This window comes from Malurus melanocephalus, unplaced genomic scaffold (assembly GCF_030028575.1).
Source record: "Malurus melanocephalus ecotype Western Australia unplaced genomic scaffold, MMel_1.1 scaffold_199, whole genome shotgun sequence".
NCBI classification, from domain to species: Eukaryota; Metazoa; Chordata; class Aves; order Passeriformes; family Maluridae; genus Malurus; species Malurus melanocephalus.
Window position 1 is genome coordinate 1,123,903 of NW_026623431.1, and position 20,162 is coordinate 1,144,064.

General features: G+C 38.2%; 1 protein-coding gene across 1 annotated transcript; it reads right to left on the reverse strand.

Moving 5' to 3' along the window:
- Positions 1 to 1,310: 1,310 nt before the first annotated feature.
- WDR1 (WD repeat domain 1) lies at positions 1,311 to 20,138 on the reverse strand. Its single transcript, XM_057373483.1, has 15 exons — positions 19,904 to 20,138; positions 19,493 to 19,614; positions 15,550 to 15,640; positions 12,524 to 12,671; positions 10,967 to 11,147; positions 9,056 to 9,133; positions 8,275 to 8,355; positions 7,923 to 8,156; positions 7,046 to 7,135; positions 6,028 to 6,182; positions 5,303 to 5,390; positions 4,164 to 4,274; positions 3,514 to 3,687; positions 2,268 to 2,412; positions 1,311 to 1,975 (listed from the first exon to the last, which is right to left on the reverse strand). The coding sequence occupies exons 1-15, from the start codon at positions 19,917 to 19,919 to the stop codon at positions 1,866 to 1,868; spliced, it is 1,824 nt and encodes a 607-aa protein (XP_057229466.1). The 5' UTR covers positions 19,920 to 20,138; the 3' UTR covers positions 1,311 to 1,865.
- Between the last annotated feature and the right edge of the window lie 24 nt (positions 20,139 to 20,162).

Below are 20,162 nucleotides of genomic sequence, written 5' to 3' on the forward strand. Positions count from 1 at the left end.
ATAGAGACAAAAAATAGCTCATCCTACACATCACCTTCCAGGCACAGTGCACAAGCTTTGATAACTGCTAAACTCCTCCTCCTCTCCCCCTTACAATTACTTAAMTGACAGGGATTCAACTACCACAGGAACCCACTGAGCAGATTTAATAGCAACTCTTCAGATCACTCGGGGAACAATGGATTAATTGCTTGCTCTGCCAGTCCCTCTGCAACAGCAGAACAAGTTCTAGGGACTAGACACTGAGAACACTTTGTTCATTTGGATATTAAGTCTAATATCAAACACACGCTTTTCCAAAACTTCTCTCATCCTTGCATTGTTCTATTAAGCATACATGCAAAACTGCTAATAAAGAGACACAGTAAACATGAAAAACCATGGTGCAAAAGATCCTGCTTCTTAGGGGGGGAAAAAAAATCTGTATCAACTGTTCCATTGTAGAGGCTGGCTTGCAGGCTGGGAAACATCTGATCACCCCTCCTTAAAAGAAATAAACATTTTTCCTTTTCAAAAGGTGTTTCACCAACATTTCATTTTTGAAAGGCATTTTTTTTCAGCAATTGAGCAATAGTCCACAGTATGAGAGGCAGCAAAAGCATTTTATTTGCTGTATTATTAGTGTCATTAGAAATATGATTGGTAAAAAAAACACGCAAGTCCACACAGAAAGGAAAGCTTAATAAAACCCAAAGACAACTGGAAAGGTGGTGGTGGTGGTGGTAGAGACTCAGCAGAGAATTTTTTTTTTAAGTCTTCCAAGGTTCTAGACAGCAACAACTCTTTTTGGCCAYAGAGATGGGAACAAATCTTCCTACWACTTTGCATCAGAGTGTCCTCCTCCACCCTTGTTGGACTGCTAGCTTCAACTCACTAAAACGTGTTGTGGAGTGTGAGAAGGGAACTAAACACAACATCAGGATCTCTTCGCATGAGGTAACGCTTTCATGCAACTGTTCTGCACATGCAAAGGCATAAAACTCACTGAGCAAACACTTCTCAAAAATCACTTCAAGTCATAACAACACTTCACTTTGTTTAATTCCTGTATTTTCCAAAAGGTGGTAGAAGTACTGCATTTTTTAAACAATAACATGCTTCTCCTCCTTCAAACAGAAAATATTTTTAATCTTTGAAACAGAATGATTTCTTTTCTCTGACACTGAAATGACGAGACAGTCTTAATTCATGAATGTAACAATTGTGTTTCTGAAGCAACAAGTTGCCACAACGATTATTTGTAAACATTATACCCACAACAGTAAGTACATTAAAATCCCACACTTCCACCTTAAAATAAACCACAAAGATTTGACATGAAATACATAAAAAGTTTATTATGTATGTACCCCATCTTCTTATCTGGAGGAGAAAATCTGAGGCAACAGTTTGGTGCAGTATAGAGAAGCAAAGCAATATACAGTAGCTGCACACAGCTTGATTGGTTTCAGACCACAACTAAATACTCTTACTATGACTGTTAGTACAGAAATGTTCTGTAATTAGAAAAAATGAGAAGTATTACTCTCATGCTGTACAGTCTTATGTTTCTTGGTTAGAAAAGAACAACTGATTGAGTTTGAATCTYTCGCGCCTGAACCTTGCACACCAACTTGCTCGGCTGTTGCCTCTGGAATGTTCAGCACAAAGGTTAAGCTCCAGACATAATTTAAGTGCTTTTCATGTGCAAACTGTTACTTGCTAAAGCTTTCAAAGTACATTTAATTACAGATATGAACACCCTGTAAAGATATGAGGATATGACAGCAGACCCAGAGGCCAATACAGATTCTTTAAGAGAAATGCTATGTTCCACTGCAGTAGTTCTAGTCCCTGATTAGGTCCTTCCAAAGAGGGGGCTTATTTCAGTTGTAGGAGATAGACCACTCTTTAACAGAAGCATCATGGGATGTTGTTACCAGAGTATGTTCATCCAGCCACGCCAAGCCGCTTACATGATGTAGTCTGTGAGCATCTGTATCGCAGTGCAAAGTAACAGAAAAGAATTAGGAAGGCTGGGTTGAAAAGTAACAGCACATTTCAACTATGATTTTTAGCTGCATTAAATACTAGTACTGRTTTTAAAAGTAGCTACAAAAAATAACAGAAGAACTCCAGCCAGTGTGGCTAGATAGAGATTAACATAAAGGCTAAATTATTTTGGGAACATTCAAAGTCTGCTTACCATAAGTCTACAAAACAAGAACAGTGTTGGATTTCARGAACTACTAGCAACTCTTGAAAGCAATATGTTGAAGAAAACATACCTGGTATCTTGACTCTGGTCTCTGGATCACTCACAGTCCAAACATATACCATCATGTCCATGCCTCCAGAAGCAAAGTGTTCATTGTCTGGTGACCACGCAAGACAAACAACTTTTGCATGGTGTCCATAAAAGACATTATGTTCCTATTTGAAAATCAGGGAGACAAGGGTTATTCCTGTAGTTYAGTCTACTTTAGGATGTCACTAGCTTTCAATGGGCAGCATCAGAACAAGCTACTACAAGACCCCAGACGATGTACATCGCAGGTGCAGATGGATGCACTAAACAAATCAAGTGGTAGCTTCATTTTATGTGATTTCTTTAAAAACTTATTAGGCCAATAAAATACAAACCTTTTGTAAAAAAACAGCAAGACATTATCCTATGAAAGCTCAATCTGTTAATCACATATTCAATTTAGAGGCTTCCAAAACAACCTCACAGATGTTTCTCAAGGCAAAATGCTTTCAATTTTTACTTAGAAAATGAAATGTTTTTTGTGGAATGCCATCCTGCATTTTTACTTCAGTGTTGTTTTAGCCAAAGGACTCTACAGGCTGAGTTACACTGACTGCTTGGACTGAAAAGTGGAAACTGCCCATTTTTTGGTTCTTGGTTAAAAGGCAATAGATTGGCAGATAAGGCAAGATTCCTGATCCTAGCTTATCCCTTTCATTGCTTAGTCCTTACCATGGAACTGTGTGTCAGAGCCAGCAGATTTCTATTACGTCTGCTTTATTTACTTCATTGAATTTTATTGTACTGCATGATTCTTATCAAACTGAGCCTGCATTCTTCTCCGTTTTACAAAAATGCACACAAATTTTTGAACAGACATGGCATGTATTTTGTTATTTCCTTTAAAAAACCCAAATTAACAAACTAGTGGTTCAGCAGACCCAAAGGAAATTTTTGCACTTAACTACTGCAAGTCTGTGGAAATCCAGCTCTTTCCCATTTTTAGCTATGCATTTGTTATTAGATAACWATGCATTCAGTGTTTTCCCAGCAGCCAATCTATGCTGTGTATTTCCTCAACTAGTCTTATGATCTGGAGGGTTCACACAGGCTGCTGAAAACACCAATATTAGCCAAAAACAGCAGATAAACAATCACGAAAATATCAGATTTATATCAATTATTTACAACTAAGTCTCAACAGCTACAATGTACTTCAACAGATTTAGACATGAGCTGWCAGTCAGTTTGTTTTTAAACAAAGACAACTCTCCAACAACTCTTACCGCGTAGCCATCAGCAACACTAAAGACAGTGACAACTTTGTTTGCATCACAGACTGCAAGAAAGGCACCATCGTGAGAATATGCCAGGTCAGTAACAGGACCTTTAGCTTCCAAAGTCTTATCATCACTTTTCAAAGCGGTTCCTTGGATTGAATACAAATGAACATTYCCATCCTGCAAATTAACAGCAAAGAAGCGGAAAAGGTAAAAAAATCATTTTAGAACAGAAGGAGTAATTTCTGGAAACTTTTGCTTAAATTCTATCTAGTAATGCTCATGCTAAAAGGTTTAAATAACCTGTCATTTATGCTGCCTAAATCCCCCAAGTGTGGAAATAGACCCACTTGCTAGAATTTGCCAACTTCAAGAACACACTGGGTAAAAAACAACCTAGCAATTTAAAAAGAGCAAATACAATAAAGAAGATTCAATTAAAAAAGAAATGAAATAGACTTTAGATCACAATTGTGGCAGAACCTGGGGAACGGAAGCCCAGAAACAACAAATACACATAGCTTACTTGATACAATACTTATGCTGTTAACAAATTATCACCTACTATTTCTCAACACAACACACCTACTATTATCAAATGCTTCTGTAACTTGCTCCAGTTTTCAAAGTAGTACAAGTTTTAAGTGCAACCTTACCGCTCCTCCCACTGCTGCTGTACTTCCTGTGGGGTGAATGGCTACAGCTTCTGGCTCATAGCCAAGGTCATCAATTGCAAAACATTTTTTCTTGTCTTTCATCAAGACAATCTGTAAGTAGAAAACCAGAAACTAAGACCCTTCATCAAAGAACTTAATATAAAACTATTACTAAGCCACATTTCTTAGCCATAAATGCAAATTCCCTCTGGTTGGTCAGAAGTTTGTTGTATTCTGATCTGAAGGGAAGAGTTTCATTCTTAAAAACAAAAAAAAAAAGAAATGCCTACATGGGGTGACTTAACAAATCTGCTGCACTGAAGTACTCATGCTCTAAATTATGTAGTACAGGGCATTCTCCATTGCCTTTAGATTTGCTTCACTTGGTTTGAACATGAAATAAACATGAACAAAMCAGTATTTTTAGCAATGCTTCTTACTCCCTTCCTGGTTCACTGTTAGAGRGAGGCAGGACCAAATTAGTAGTAAATTAATGTTGCAATGTTAAACTTTAAACTATCCAATTTCCTATTTCCTATCCAATTCTAGGTTATGGATAACTGAGATTAACTCACATGAAAACAGGTTTGGACAACACTATCAAATGTCCCAAGCATAAAACCAGCGCACATACAGAAAGCGTAAATCATTAGAAATCAATCATGCTTTGATACAAGAGAGCCTTGGTACAATGTCTCTGGTTTTCTGTGATCTGYGTACTAGTGTCAAGCAAGAGCTGCTTATGCTCTACAACAGCATTAGTTAACTGATTAGTTGGATTAATTGCAAAAAAAAAATAATGCAGGAGAAAAACACCCTTTGCCAAAATCATGTCACTTAACAAATCTGGCAAGAGTGTGATTCTGACTGGTCTAACCTTCCAGCATAAAGCTGTATTGATAACAAATACAGATGCATCCACACAAGGGAGTTTCTGAAATTTACATCTATACATATATGTGAAATTGGTACAGGATGCAAAAAGACAAGACTATCAAGTATCCTGCAGATTTATGTTCCCTATAGCTGTTATTAGGAATTTCTGCAGATGTGCAAGGTAATCCCACACTAAATAACTAAATGCTACCATACACGGCATTATTAATACAGCAATTGCTGATAACCCACAAGTTACTTACTTGTCCAATGCATAAAACTACAGTATAACCACCAGGACCCACAGCTAAACATTTTGGCTGAACATCCATTTTTACAGCATCCTGGCCACTGGAAGAGGGTGTGCCAAGGCAGAGAAGCAAAAAGGACAAAGCAGAAAAAAATTACTCAACATTTACCATTATTTAAAATTGCCTATTCAAATAGTCACCCACTAATCATCATGCATAACTTTTTTTTTATCTACTAATCTGCAAAGTTTCTTATGTTTTTTGTTTAAAGCTTGACTATCTTGATCAGTTAGTACACCTTTGAAATGAAAGCCAATGTTATACTAGAGTTTAATTTTTAAACTAACTAGATTATCTTAACAGTATTCTTTATTTTTGTATAAATTGTGGTTTCCATGAAGAAACAGCTGTGCCCCACCTCTCCTAACCACATTTATCAACAATATCCCTGGGTATTTATGAATCATAGAACAGACACCCTTCCTACAGTCCCCATAGCCATCCAATACAAGACAGGTCTCCATCTAACCCATGAAAGGATAAAACAAATTGAAAAGCCTGGGATGCRTTGCTTGTCAGAAAAAAAGCATAAGGTTGGTACAGTAACCATTTCTACAGTTTCCATGGTAACATAAAGCCTAAATAAACTGCAGCATATTTTTTTTTACCATATAACATCAATGAAACTCTTGCTGCAGAATAGTTATACAACAATAAAAAGCAACATTTTAACTAACCTGTAATCCCTCTTGCTAAGGTTGGTGTAGCGCACAGTGTCATCCATACTGCAGGTGACCAGCTGGTCCATTTCATCCACTGCCATTCTAGAAACCTGGTTTGTGTGGCCTTTCCCAGAAAAGCCATCATTCTCTCCAGTTTCAGAATCCCAATAATGTGCATAATAGAATTAAGGAACATGTGAAGATACATGTGCAGTCAGATACCACACCATAAGAAGTTAAATAATTGACAGAACAGCTAAAGGATAAAAAGGATCTCTACAGATTTAGTCCAATCTGCTGTTCAAATTGGTGTCAGATATAACAGGCTGCAGGGGTCTGTAAGGACCTGAGTATCTCTAGGGACGAAGGCTCCACAGGCAACCTCACAATATTTAAGTGAGCCTCTGATGTTCTGTAGTAAGCTACAAACAGTAGCAAACACTGGAATAATTAGAATTAGGTCTGAGACTAGAAAACACTTCTTAAAAGAATTTCAGTTAGACGTCCTGCAACACTGGCTTTCCCTCAGGTTATATGGTAATATGAGTTTGAGCTACTAACACTGTATTACAGGTCTGCAAAGAAATAGGACCTGTATTTGTAMTTTTATGTCAACATGACACCATTTTAAAGGCAGGAAGAAGGAACATAGTTTTAATATAAGCTTCAGGATACTGAAAATGTAACTTTCTGCATATTCTGTCAGTCACGGAAAATACATATTGCTGTTCCTTGATGTTACAAGAGGCTAATTTATATATTTACTTACTCCTGCATACTAACAAGCTACCTACCACCAAGAAGCAACAACTGAAAATTAAGAGCTGGCTTGTATTTTGCAGGAAGGTGTGAAGGCAACTATTAAAATACGTACTAGGGGAAAGAAAACTTCTTTAGACAAAATATCCACTAGTGTCCAATAAACATTAAGCTTGTCTTTAGCAMATCTTTTTTTTTTACCTCTCCTAATGCGTTCTCTCAAACTATAAGACTAAAATATAGAATAAGYAAGTATCACTATAATTCAAAGGATATTAATATGACCATCATTACTTCCAGAGTAAATATAGGACTTTCCACCATTTTTGTGCACTGTAAGACACTGAATTGATTTACTATGACCCTGTAAATGAAACATAATTATTGATTAACGATTTTTAACACATAAATACACCTATTTGAGAAGAATTATAGGTTATTCAGAAAATAACATGTTATTTACAAGCATTAAAAGTTACCCAATATAAAAACCACTATTTTACARAGCAGTCATTTAACTGTTACAGCATTTCTAGTGCTATGTCTTTGAAGAGAAACAATAAGCACCATGAACATCCTTATCAGCCTGATGGGCCAAAATACTTTCATGGCCTTTTCATCACTGCTTTTCAGGCACTTTACAAATYAGGGAGGAGGACTAAATATGGTCATGTACCCACACCAACTTCCAGAATTATAGCAGTGATGGCAAAATCTGGGACGGTGTTTCTAGTTCATGTAAGAGCGTACATTCCCATGAGAGAAAGTCTTGTGTCAGCGAACTCTTTAAATCCTAAAATTAAAGTTCGATTGCACAGTAACCCTAGTCACCTTGTCCACAATACACTAGTTCTGGGAGAATGAGACATCACTGGTAGTTTTCTATCTATGCTGCATTTCTTTTCTCATCTCAAGAATGCTTAAAGCTGTAACAAAAGATAAGTTGATAACATTAATTAAAATGAAATAATCAGTCTCACACATGTAACACATTAACTTCTTCATTCATATGAAGAAATAGTCACACATAGCTTGTTTGGCAGTGCTAATTTAACAAAGTTGTTTTTCAATAGCTACTATTCCATCTTGACAACTTCARCCACTGAATCATTTATTGCAGAAATTCATGCAGTAACAGAATTTTAACCTACCTTTATGACACGTAAAGGCTTATTTGGATTGTTCTTGTCCAAATAATTGATATAGCCAGACAGGGAGATAGTCAGTAAATGGTCTTTCTGCCACAAGCAACCCAGCTGCTGATCCAACACATTTGATCCCATGTTAAAAGTATTTACAATAGAATTAGCACCAACATCCCAGATTTTAGCAGTTTTATCTCCAGAAGCAGAAAGCAACTGACTACTGTCAGGGCTCCAACTAATCTGCAAAAACAAATGTCAACACAAGACAGTAAATGCATTTATTAATCCAAGACTTTGCAGTTCATGAACTGGGTAATGAAACACTATGGATCATTTGCACAAATGAAGCAATACTTACAGCATAAATACCTCCATCATGTGCTTTGCTTCCACCAAGGGCACACACTTTCTCYCCAGTCTTCCCATCATAGACAAAAATCTTAAAAGAGCACACAGACATAYAACTTAAAGGGAAAAGCAGTAATAGAAAAAAGCCCAAGATAGTGTCTGATACTTTGATACACCAGACAGCTTTGTAAGGAGAGGCACAAGCTATGTTGCATTGACTAATTAAGACTAAATGATTGAAAGAAAATTCTAAATAATCACAGCATGTCCTCTGYATACTGGATCCAGACATTTGAAATCCTACAAGATGTTACAGTTTTGACTCCTGCTGTGATGGCAGCTGCTTAGCACTGCTGTCATGCAACTCTGCCCTCTGGAAAGGACAAGTTACCTATGGTAACAGTGTCATTGTCAACCTGACCTTATCAGTAGGGAGTACACATGTAGCTGGGTTGCTATCTGTGAATTCACTATTTCGGCTRGACCTCTCAGGACCATAACATATGATCAAGAACATACATATTCCAAAAGCCCAACATGTTYCAGCCAAAAATAACCTATAAAAGAATACTAGGGAGATGGAATGGGGAAAAAATCCGAGTAAGATTAGTCTGGTTATTACCAGTTATCAGTTATTACAGATTTACAGGAGGGTAGTTAAAAGTYTAAGCCAGTAATTTTTTGGCATAAAAAAGTAGCAACATGGATTTTATAATACTAATCCCATTCCAAAACGCACAAGAAAATCTTCTCATGCTAAAATCACTACAAAATAGGTCATTGTTTTTTACCTGCCCATCTGCACTAGCTGTAGCAAATCTGTTCCCATCTGGAGAAAACCTCACACAGTTCACAAACCGTGTATGGTCCTGCAGGAAAAAAGTAAGAATYAGCCAATGAAGTAAGAACAGTCCATCTTGCATAGAAGATAATCTAGTAACAATGAAGTTCTCTTACATGTGAACCATAAATTAGCTGTGTAGGAGATGTTTGCTGTAGAGAATTGCTATGAGGCAAGTCTAACATCTATCTGAAGAGAATCATGGGCATCAAGAACAGTCCAGAGAAGACACTGGGATATCATTAGTGATGCAGTTAATAATCAGTGCATACAAGGAGCCTGAGTACCCAGTTTCAGGGATAAGTAGTGAAAAAGTCAGATGCAGCCTATAATGCAAACATGAGAGTCTGCCCTGTTGGTCACTGAATTCTTCTGCTAAATTCTCCAGATGTCAACCCTTGCTTCATTGCGCAGTGAGTTTTATAAACGGAAGAGTATTTTATCATTCTTATTGCAAAAAATAAAAAAAAAAAAACCAAAAAACCCACAGGCATGAGGAATAAGTTTATATTTTACTATAATTTTATTTCTGGGAGACTGCATTAGTGGCAGTTCTGTGAAGTAATGAGGCAAGACTGATGCATGCTCCCCAAATAGACTATTTACAAGTAGGAGACTATTCAAACCATGCAAACTAGAAAACMCACGTTAAATAGGGAAGCACCACAATGAGGCCAAAGCTCCCATGTAGAGTGATTTGGAAGACTATTTTTAGTATTATGGAAGGCAGGTTCTAACCTACTTTCTTCAACTATACTTTTCTTTTCCCCTGATGATACTGCAGAGGCTCYAATCTAAATGATATAACAGCCCATACCAGAATCCCATATATCAACCCAAATATCAATTTAAAAGGAAGACTGAATCACATACCARTTAAAGTAGCACTGGTAAGCAATTCAGACTTCAGAGATCCAAAAGAACAAGCTTAGCAAAATGCAAGTATCAGCTTAAGTTCAGGAATATATTAAGCAACTACATCATTTCATTGGATTGCAGTGTTCAAAACAATTCCTTTTCTAGAACTGGAATGGAATTCTTTCTAAAGTCAGCATATGAAGACTACTCAAGGCTCATATATTAGAAAATAAAAGGCCTACTACAGTGTTTTTAAAACTAAAATACAAACTAGACGTTTTGAATCTACTACTGAAATAACTTTCAGTGTCTTTACAATAGTTTTGTTGAGGCAAGAGATCTTCTGCCATTAAACAGCTGCAGAAGCTTGTGGCTCACTTTCTTTGGCTTTAAGCAACAATGAATACCTTAGCTGCTGTAGTTTCAGCCTTTGTTACATTTAAGAGATTGTAACAAATAGAATTAAGAAACAAAGTTAAAAGGAATTTGGAACAGAAAACTGGCCACACAAGCTACATACCCATTCCATGTGGTAGAAATCAGGGCTKTCAAACATCTATACTCACCCTTTCTAAGTGGCCCTGGGATTTCAGATTTGAGCACTCTTCATCAAATTGGAAAACACCATTAAAATCACCACATATCTTGAATTATGAACCTTTGGAATGTATTAAGAAAGTCTACAAGACTGCACTGGGAAACAAACAGCTCTGAAAGCATCAATAGGGCCAATAAAACATCTTACTCCATCCTTCCAAAACTTCGTGACAAAGCAAAAAGAATATTGGAAAAAGTGCTTCAGGTTCTCTTTTTAACCAATCATTGATTTTGGTTTGCTTGACCTGAGACAAGCATTTGGTTATATATGGTTTTAAGAAAGCTATTTGACACCAGCTATGCCTCAAAAGGAGGAATTGAGACCTTCTGTTACAACAGCTAGCTGTGACAAGAACTGCAAACTTGCTGTACARTTTAACAGAGCCACATCTAAACTTAAACTCACAATTAGTGTAAACTTGAACTTGAATGGCGGTCCCTCAAAAAAAGCAGCACAGTTGTCATCACTGCCAGTTGCCAGACGATATGGTCTTGTTTGTTTAATGTCCACGCTATTGATCACTTTATTGTGCCCAGTAATCTCGCCAACAGAAGAGCCACTATCCCACAGGAACACTGCTCCGAATCTAGTWAGAAAAGCACACAATAACTACAATTCATAAAACTTACACATAGATTAATTCCTTGAACATCTGCAAACTGCAGATTTGAGTGCACTCAAAGAAAAGAAATTAGGTCATCTCATTAATCTCATGCAAAGCGCATCATAACTCCCTGAAGGCTATTTGAGATTTGTTGGTAAGTGAATCTAATCTTCAATAGGAGTCGTTTGCTGAAGGGGACAAACAATCAAGTTTTGAATATAAAGCTTCTAAAATTCAGAGATTCAATGCACATTCTCCACTAAGACTGTTGCTTTATAAAAGAAAGCAGGAAATTATCCACCTAGCCACTACACAGAATGCAGAAAGCCAGGATAACAATGGTTTTATCATAATTCRATTTGGTACCATCTCTTTTGCAAAAAGGTTTAAGGAAGAGTTTTAAAAGCATTTTTGACAGTACTCACTCTAAATGACCTTAAGAAAAATTAGTATAATCAATACAGAGGCACTAACATGCCAGAGCATTGCTATTAGAAAGGCCTTGTTCAGAATCCTGTCAACAATATTCTAGAGTGGCAGTGCCTCCACCTAACAGGAAGCTGACTAATTTTTGGAAGGAGGGCTAATTCACATTGTATCCACCCAGGGGCAGATGGGGAGGAGGAAGCAATGGAGAACGAAAGAATTTCTTCAAAGCAGCAGGACACAGTAGACGACAGGGATTTAAAAATGGTGCAGGGGGATCAGGGAACAGGACTACATGAYGCTTTTCAGCCCTTTAGGTATAGGRCWACCTGGTCTGGACTTWGYCTTAAATTTCTGACAGTCTTTGAACATTAAAGGAAGGACACAAACCTGAACGGGCATCTCATTTAGTCAGGTAAAGGATAACTGCTTGTGATGACACCAAATTACYATAATAAGGCCTAAAAATATAGACATGCTGCCAAAGGAGAAAATACAGATACACTTTTTTTTAACTCTTATTCAAACAATTGAGACCATGAATCCAATAAGTGAAGGAAGAGGAAAAAAGTMGTKTTYYYCYYYYYMYMMYMTMWSARWWTKWSAMAAAAAAAAMCCCAMCACACAGCTACTCTTTAATACCCACCTACGTCTAAGAAACAAACAAGTTCCATACAATTTTTAAACAAAGTAAGTGTAACAGAACTGTATTTTACAAATAATTTACAACTGTCAAACACTACATAGAGAATTTTGTTGCAGAATTGCACAACTTGAAGTCCAGACAGGGAAGAAGTTATGATTTCCTTCCTCTGAAGAATTACAAGCTTTCTGCAAGGAACTTGCTTTCTTAGAAAACGGAGGTTTACAGTAAATGTATGATGTATCTATATATAAACATGCACACACGAAAACCCAAAAAAACTACTCACTTTTCCCTTCCTTCTCCAACCACAGCAATTCTCTTGCTGTCTTCAGTCCATGCAAGGTCCTTTATTTTTCCTGCAAATGGCTGATACTCATACTTCAGTAGGTGTTCCTTCTGTGTAGTATCCCAGATTCTCAGCTTTCCAGAGACATCTGCCATAATAAAATAGAATATAACTATTGTTCCAGCATGACTCAGTCACATGACTCATCAATCTGCCAGAGTACACATTTTCAGCTACACTGAACACTTGTACTAGGGGCCTACTACCTTACCTTATTACAACTACTACAAATCCCTTTATTTAGGAATGCTGAAGACTATATCCATTTCACCAAATTGAGTTTTTAACCAGATATTGCAATTCAAGGCATGCAGCATGAAATGCAATACACAGAGCAAACATTTGCAGATACATGAAAAAACTGTACAGTAAGAAGATATGAACTTTAATGTTATCAGCTGGTATGTGTTAAGTATCTGYGTTACACAAAGAACAAGCCAGCCCAGCCCCATTGCCCAGCAGCTACAAAGCAGCTGACTGACCCTTCGCTGGGAAGTAAACCACCCTACATCTACAGGAAGGGAGCAGTCCAGTGGACAGTGGCTGATGCACTACAAATTGCAGTCAAAGGGAACTTGTTTTTCATGCAGATACCAGGCATATGTAGATGTACAAAGAGATTGAGTCCACAGAACTCAATTCATGCACACCCCTCAGTGTACTTTCTCTATACAGGAGATGTACACACTTAATGGTGCAAATGGATGMCTGCACTATCTGGAATGCTACACAGGAATGCAACAGAATATTCAGGARCAGTAATGTCCAAAGCAGCAGCATGGCACAAGCAGTAACAATTTAAGCTTTAAGATAATGAAAGCTTCCTGGCTCACTGTTTCCACTCAGTATTGTACAACCCAAGAACTATTCAGAGCAATTACTGTGGTGCAGCACTGTAAGCAGAGGAATTGTTCTATCCACAGACAAATTTATACATCTGTAATGAAATCCACACAGCAAACTCTGTGTGTATTGTACCCTTCAAAAAAGCCACTGTTTTAGAATAAACCACGTGCTAAAATATGCATCTTTCACCAAAGCAGAATGCTTGAATTCTGTTCACCATTTACTGGTGCATTTTTACAAATCAATTTAAACATTGAGAAATTCTGCATCTTTGGGACTTGGTCATAGACTCATCTTCTTCACTTTTGCTAAAAGAACAGATTCAGAATCTGCCTTTTTATATAGAGAATCTGTAATTGAAGAAGAATTTTAATGTGGACTTCAAAATCAAATTGTTTTCTCCATCTATTAATAGATAGGACACACAGCTTTAACTTTGCAGTATCTCCCATTACTACATCTTCTACGACTGCAATAAAAGAAATTACCATAAAAGCCAAAAGCATATTGCCAAAGGTCTGTCTCATGAAGCACATGAAGCATTAATGCAGGCTGCATGGCTAATGCAGATTTATAGATAGAGAAATGAATCTTACATGTTATACTTAGAAACAGCTTAAACAGCTTGGTCATCTATCTTSAGACCCCATGCTCAGCAGTATTACAAAACTATTTATAAATGACATAYGGAAGACACTTTTTAAGGAAAAYATGGCAACCTTAACTCATTTAATGACAAAAATCCTGAGAAAAGTYAACCAAATACCTCCCTAACACAGTATCTATTACTGTTCTTTTACAAAGGACTGGAAATCTGCAWGACTACAAGAACAAATTAGATAGTTATTCTGAGGATTAAGTGCTGCACAAACCTAGAGCACCAAGTCAGTAGAATACAGAAAGCAAACTGGATTTCAAGAGGGTATTACATTTGACACATGGTCCACGCACAAGACTGAGCCAAAAAATTCCTGGCTGTGGTCCCTTTCAGACAAGAATGTGAGAAAAAGGAAAAAAAGAAGTAAAAAAAGCTGTGCTATCAGTGTTCTTAAAGGTTCCCCAGTACTCCAAAAATAATTATTCTAATACAGCTTTCTGATATGAAGGAAGCCAAGAAGGACACAACATTTTACATTTAAAAAATACTGTTCTCTTGAAATTGCTGAAAGAGAAATTCCCATTTTACTAAGATCTTYACAGGAATCTAGGCTCCTTTTTTAAGGGGAGTGTTTTATTTTCAGATATATTACTTAGAAAATACATTAGTATTTGTGCACATTACTTGCTTCTGAAGCACTTCTAATTGACAATGGCTAGCATTTTTAAAACAATCCATACCTTGGCTGCAAATCTTTCTAAGAAATGCAAGTTACAGTATTTATCAATATTCTTCCCTCAGATTTACCAGTCCTCCTGAAAAAATACCAATAACTTGACACAAGTTTCTTTTACAGAGGGTTTGCTTAGTTCTTCGGTAGTCAAAATCTGCCATAAATTCACACTGTTCGTGTGTCACATGACTGACACATAAATGTAACATTCAAGTTACACATTCTCAGACYATTGATTCATATGCATTAGATAGAAACTGATAATCAGATTCTTTCCCTGATAACTTGCCAAAGAAAGTTTTTTTTTGTTTAGGTTAAAGAGTAACAAAAGTCATAAATGTTGCCAAGTTCGGTCAGAAAGGAAGGAGAAGGGGAAAGAAAGGAGTATACACTGTTTTAGAAATCCTCTCCTGCCCATAAGATGTCAAAGCTTATTAACAATCAGAAACAATAGCTCTGTATTTCAGAAATAACTTCTCACTCTGCGGCACTTACTCGAGTCTTCATCACACTAAGTATTTAGGGTTCATTTCCAGGGTTTTTAAAATTGAAATAATACATTTTAAAAACACCAAGAACACCATTAACCTCACTGCTTGAGAAAGAGGTTAGAGGAGCAACTACAGAAATCATTCCTCCCTCAGAGATGAGTTTGTAATTCCACCTAAGCACATCACATAGACTGCATTTTCCACACACATATGTGAAGTGTTACTACWGTTTTGCCAGTAACTTTAACAGCTCTGTCCACACAACTCCTGCACATGCACAMTGATTTTTTTTCTTTACCTCCGGATGCGATGTAGAATCCACTGGGAGCATACTTGGCAACTACAACTTGGTGGGCATGCTCAGTGTAGATGTCAGCAATTGCAGGATTCTATTATAAAGGGGAAAAAAAACGTTACAAAGTTGTATCTCTTCATTTTCAMAGAAATAAAATAAGAAATTCAAAGACGAAATTTGGAACTTCTCCCTGCACTTCCCTCTCTCACAACCTTCCTTCCAGCTTAAATTGTGCAATTGTCTTAAACTGAGAAGTGCAGTACATATTGCAGAACACTGCTGTCCAGTACCATTGAAGCAACACACTACTTTCTAACAATGGACACAATTAAAAGATTTCCTCTTAAGGAAGCCTGAAGTGCTGGGACCCTTCTCCAATATCTGCTGAGCAGTAGAAAAACSTTCTCTAAAATAAGAGGCCAAGCATCACTCTCTTTTTAGGGCTAGCCCAGGGATAAAGCAGTTCCCCAAGTAKAAAACTAAACATGAGCTAAGCTTTGCAGCACACATTCTAAACTTTTACTGCAGTCAAGTACGAACCTCAAGCATGCAGTGAATCATCACACATAGCTGTTAATGATCACCATGTACCCAAAATCACTCAATAACTAATAARATGTGCTAGGCTTGCTCTTTCTTGCTGATTGCAATTTGCTTAAAAAGCCAAAAGACCAACACAGGAAAAGGTGTTTTCCCTCATATCAAGAGTTGTACAGGAATTCTGCAATAAACTCACTGCAYTCCATCATAGTTTTATTTCTTCAGGCTTATCTATGTTTTCAGATGTTTCAGGTTTCAATAAAAGTGACTCAGTGTCTCAGCAGATCAGTACTGAYATACAATAGAAGCACCATACAAATAAGAACATGACATCAAGGCAAAAAGCTGCTTTCAAATGAATTGTATAAAAAAGCCATTCTGCACCCCTCCCAGTTTTAGTATATGTATACTATGACAGTAACATACACTTTAGAGATCTCTTTAGAAATGTTTTTCTACCATTTTACAGGCTTGTTCCAGCTCCAGAAACTTGACTCATAYGGTCAAAACAAAATTCCATTTAAACTGCTGTAATTAATACAGWTTTATTCAGTTGAACCAGAAAACCACCTGATGTTATGGTATGACTCAACCATCCAATCAGGAAAAACTAAAACACCCGCTCTGTGTCAGAAAGCAGTCTCCTGCTTGCAAGAGTTCTTGCTGCTGTAGTACTGTTAGATCTCAGGAGATGGAATACAGCCTGCTCATGTAAAAAGGAGCTCTTTTTCATTTCTGCTTTTATGCATTGGTTGAGTGCATTACGGGCCTACTTAAGTCACAACCATCTGCACTTACAGCATGCACATCCCTCTTCATTTTGTGTCCAACTGAATTTCAGCTAAGCAAAACAGGATATTTTCCCTATTCTATATCTGCATCACCTACATGTTCAAGGAGCTCAAATCCCCCCACATGTTGGTATTAATGGCATACAGAAGTAGGTGCTACTTTACAGCAAATATCTCCAAGAGTCCAGGAAACTAAGCTGAGACTAACTTAAAGAGTTATATGAAATACAGAGTCCCAAATTTAAGATATGATAGATTCCAGAAACCAGGTAGTAAGTAAAATCTGTCAAATTGTATGCTCTTAATTCAATAGTTTTATTTCTGCTTGCAAAGTCAGTTTTCTAACTTGTATGTTTTTCATATCAAGCTCAACCCCTAAAAAACACTTCTAAAAAGATATTTTAGGAGAAAATTATAGTGTGAGCTGGGACAAATGTAGTACCTAAATTCAACAAGCAGTGAGCTTATGTGGCTTATTTCGAACACTGAAACCAGAGCCACATATGAAAGTGAGCAGTTTCAGTTCCAAGCTTCAAAGTAGTCTTAGACCCATGAAGATAAAATATTAATGAAGTTTGAAACCTTAAAAATATCACTAGTSCTTCTCACAGTGCTGTTGCAGCACTGCTCCAGAACTACTTCTTGTTAATGGAGGTCTCTAGATCATGCTCAAAGATCAAGCATTAACCCTGAATGCTATATTCATCTGATTAGCTAATGCTGGATAGCTTTAGAATTAAGAAGAAAGGTGATCACTGGCATTTTGATGACCTGTTTTTTTTAACTAGTTCACAACTATCCCATTGGAGAATTGTTCATGGAGGGATTAAAAACACATGCCCCAGATTTCATTTGCAAAACTATTGGAGATGATTTTGCATCAGTGAGAAAAAGCACGGTTCTTAACTAAAGAGCGGACACACTTGCATGCCAGGTTACAAACTGCAACATTCTCTAGCACAAAAGCCATAGCACAGGCTTTGGTCAGTTTTTGTGTTACTGCTACAATATATTCTGCACTCACCTGTCAATTATTAACAGTAGCAAACTCCCCTTGTCAGTTGGTTAGTCTGCATATCAGCGTAAATTGCACCATAAAACTGACTTTACATGACTTCAATTCTCAACTTCCCTTGAGAGTTTAAAGAGTCGAAATTTGAATTCCCACAATCCCACCTTGCCTGTTCTCAGGTCACCATGCGCCCTATGCCCCACAGCACACACTGGGGCTCACATTTGGACTGGGCTAATCTTCAGTGAGCTGATTCCAGAAAAGCAAATTGCTTTCTTCTAATTTAACCACCAAAATAGGGTCAGAAAAGCATTAATGACAGGGAGGAGGCCAGCATTCATGACTTGGGCAGAAACTGTAATGTAAGCAGAGTGGCTTTTCTCTCTTCTCTCATCACACTGTGTGCCATTACAGGGTTTAACTGGGGCTTCTGGTTTCAGAAACTTGAACTTTTCTTGATACCAAGTGCAAAACACTATTACAAAGACATTATACCGAGACACTGAAACCAGAGTGCAAGCTTATTTTTTGTTTTAAGTGGATGAATTTAAACTGATAACAATCAAGAAATCTGCAAGGAATTAAGTTATTAGTAGCACTCGTCTATTATGGCATGACAATGAAGAAATGTCTAAATACAGTGGGGGTGATGAGATAAAACAGGGARAGAGCTCAGTTTACAAAGGTGATTTACAGAAGGAGCCATAAACAAATCCATTGTTKTGGAGACCTAAAAATTCCAGAGAGGTATGCCCTGCCCCTCCCCCTGAAGCCCTTCCTGCTGCAAGCTAMATCTGCATAAGGAAAGTAAATGTAGGGGAGAATTTGGTTTCTAAAGAACAAGCAATCACTTAGAAGTAWTTTGTTTTTTCAAAAACAGTAGAAAGACAATGGCCTAAACATGCAATATTTCCTCCATACTTTTCATAGAGATGACATCTTTGAAAATAAATCATTCCAATAACTCTCTTAACATTTCCCTACTGAGCACGAGAGAGAAAAAAAAMCAAACCCAAACCTCCACACTAYTGAAAACATTAACTGGGGCGTTCTAATAATTAATCGATGAGCGAAATTTCCCATGAGCAGGGCTGAGAACTCACACCCAGCTTGTCATRGAGTCCGGCAACTCACAACTGCTTTGATTCCTGGAGTTGGGGCTGGGTGGGGGGAAAGACTTGAAGGATAACATGCCTAAAGATACAGGTTTGCAAGTATTTACATGCTTCCCTGACAAGCTAAGGGCCCAAAACAGCAAAGACAGAGAGTTCATTAGGCAAAAACAGCACTGAAGTTTATAATAGTGATACCTAAGAAGATAAACAGGGCCAACCAGAATATCCCAGTCYCCCATCTCTTAAATCTTACACGAAGAGAGAACATTCTACTGAGATTTTCTACAGATTTTTACAGTCGCTGCCTATGGTTTTATGCCTGAGTCATGCACTCTACTTATTCCCCTGCTGCTGATCACGGATCTGTGACCTCGATTGAAATCACCAARACTGAATGAAGCACAGGCTGTTAAAGGAGAGTCAGGGAGATAAAATGAAACTTAGCCAAAGCTTTACACTAGAAAACAAAATAAATCAAGATACATTACATCAATGTTTCTGATGACGACGCATTTTCCATTGGTATAAAGAAAATTGTTGCCCTTAGGATCACCTCCAATGATTTTGGAAACGCCTCGTTCAACCTGAGGAAGGCTGGCAAACACTTTTTCTACGAAAGATAAAAGAAAAAAGGGACAAAATTAAAATAAATAATAATGATAAAAATTAATAGATTAAAAAATAAAATAAAAAAAAAAGGAAGGCGCTTAATGCCTCCCCGCTACCGGCACACGCCCTGCCCTGCCGGCAGCCGCCGTCACTTGTTGCTGTCAGCGGGCTGCGAGGCACCGCCGCCTCCGCGCCATCCCGCGGGGCCGCCCGAGGGTCCGCAGCCCCCGGSGCTCCCCGTCCCCATCCCCGCCCGGCACCTCGCCGCCCCGGCGCCCCCGCCAGCTTACTGATCTCGTACGGCATCTTCGCCCACTTGTTCGGACGGCGGGGGCGGCAGGCACGGGCAGGGAAGGGCGGCGGGCGCGGCCGGGCCGGGCTCTGTGGCTCCGCTGCCGCCGCTCAGCCCCGCTCGGCCCCGCGGCGCGAACCAGGAAGCGCCCGCGCCGCGCGCCGCTCTCCGCTGCCTTTGACCATATATAGTCAACTCTGCTCGCGCCGCRCCGCGCCGCTCCCCGCCAGCCCGCGCCGCGCGCCCTCCCCCGGAAA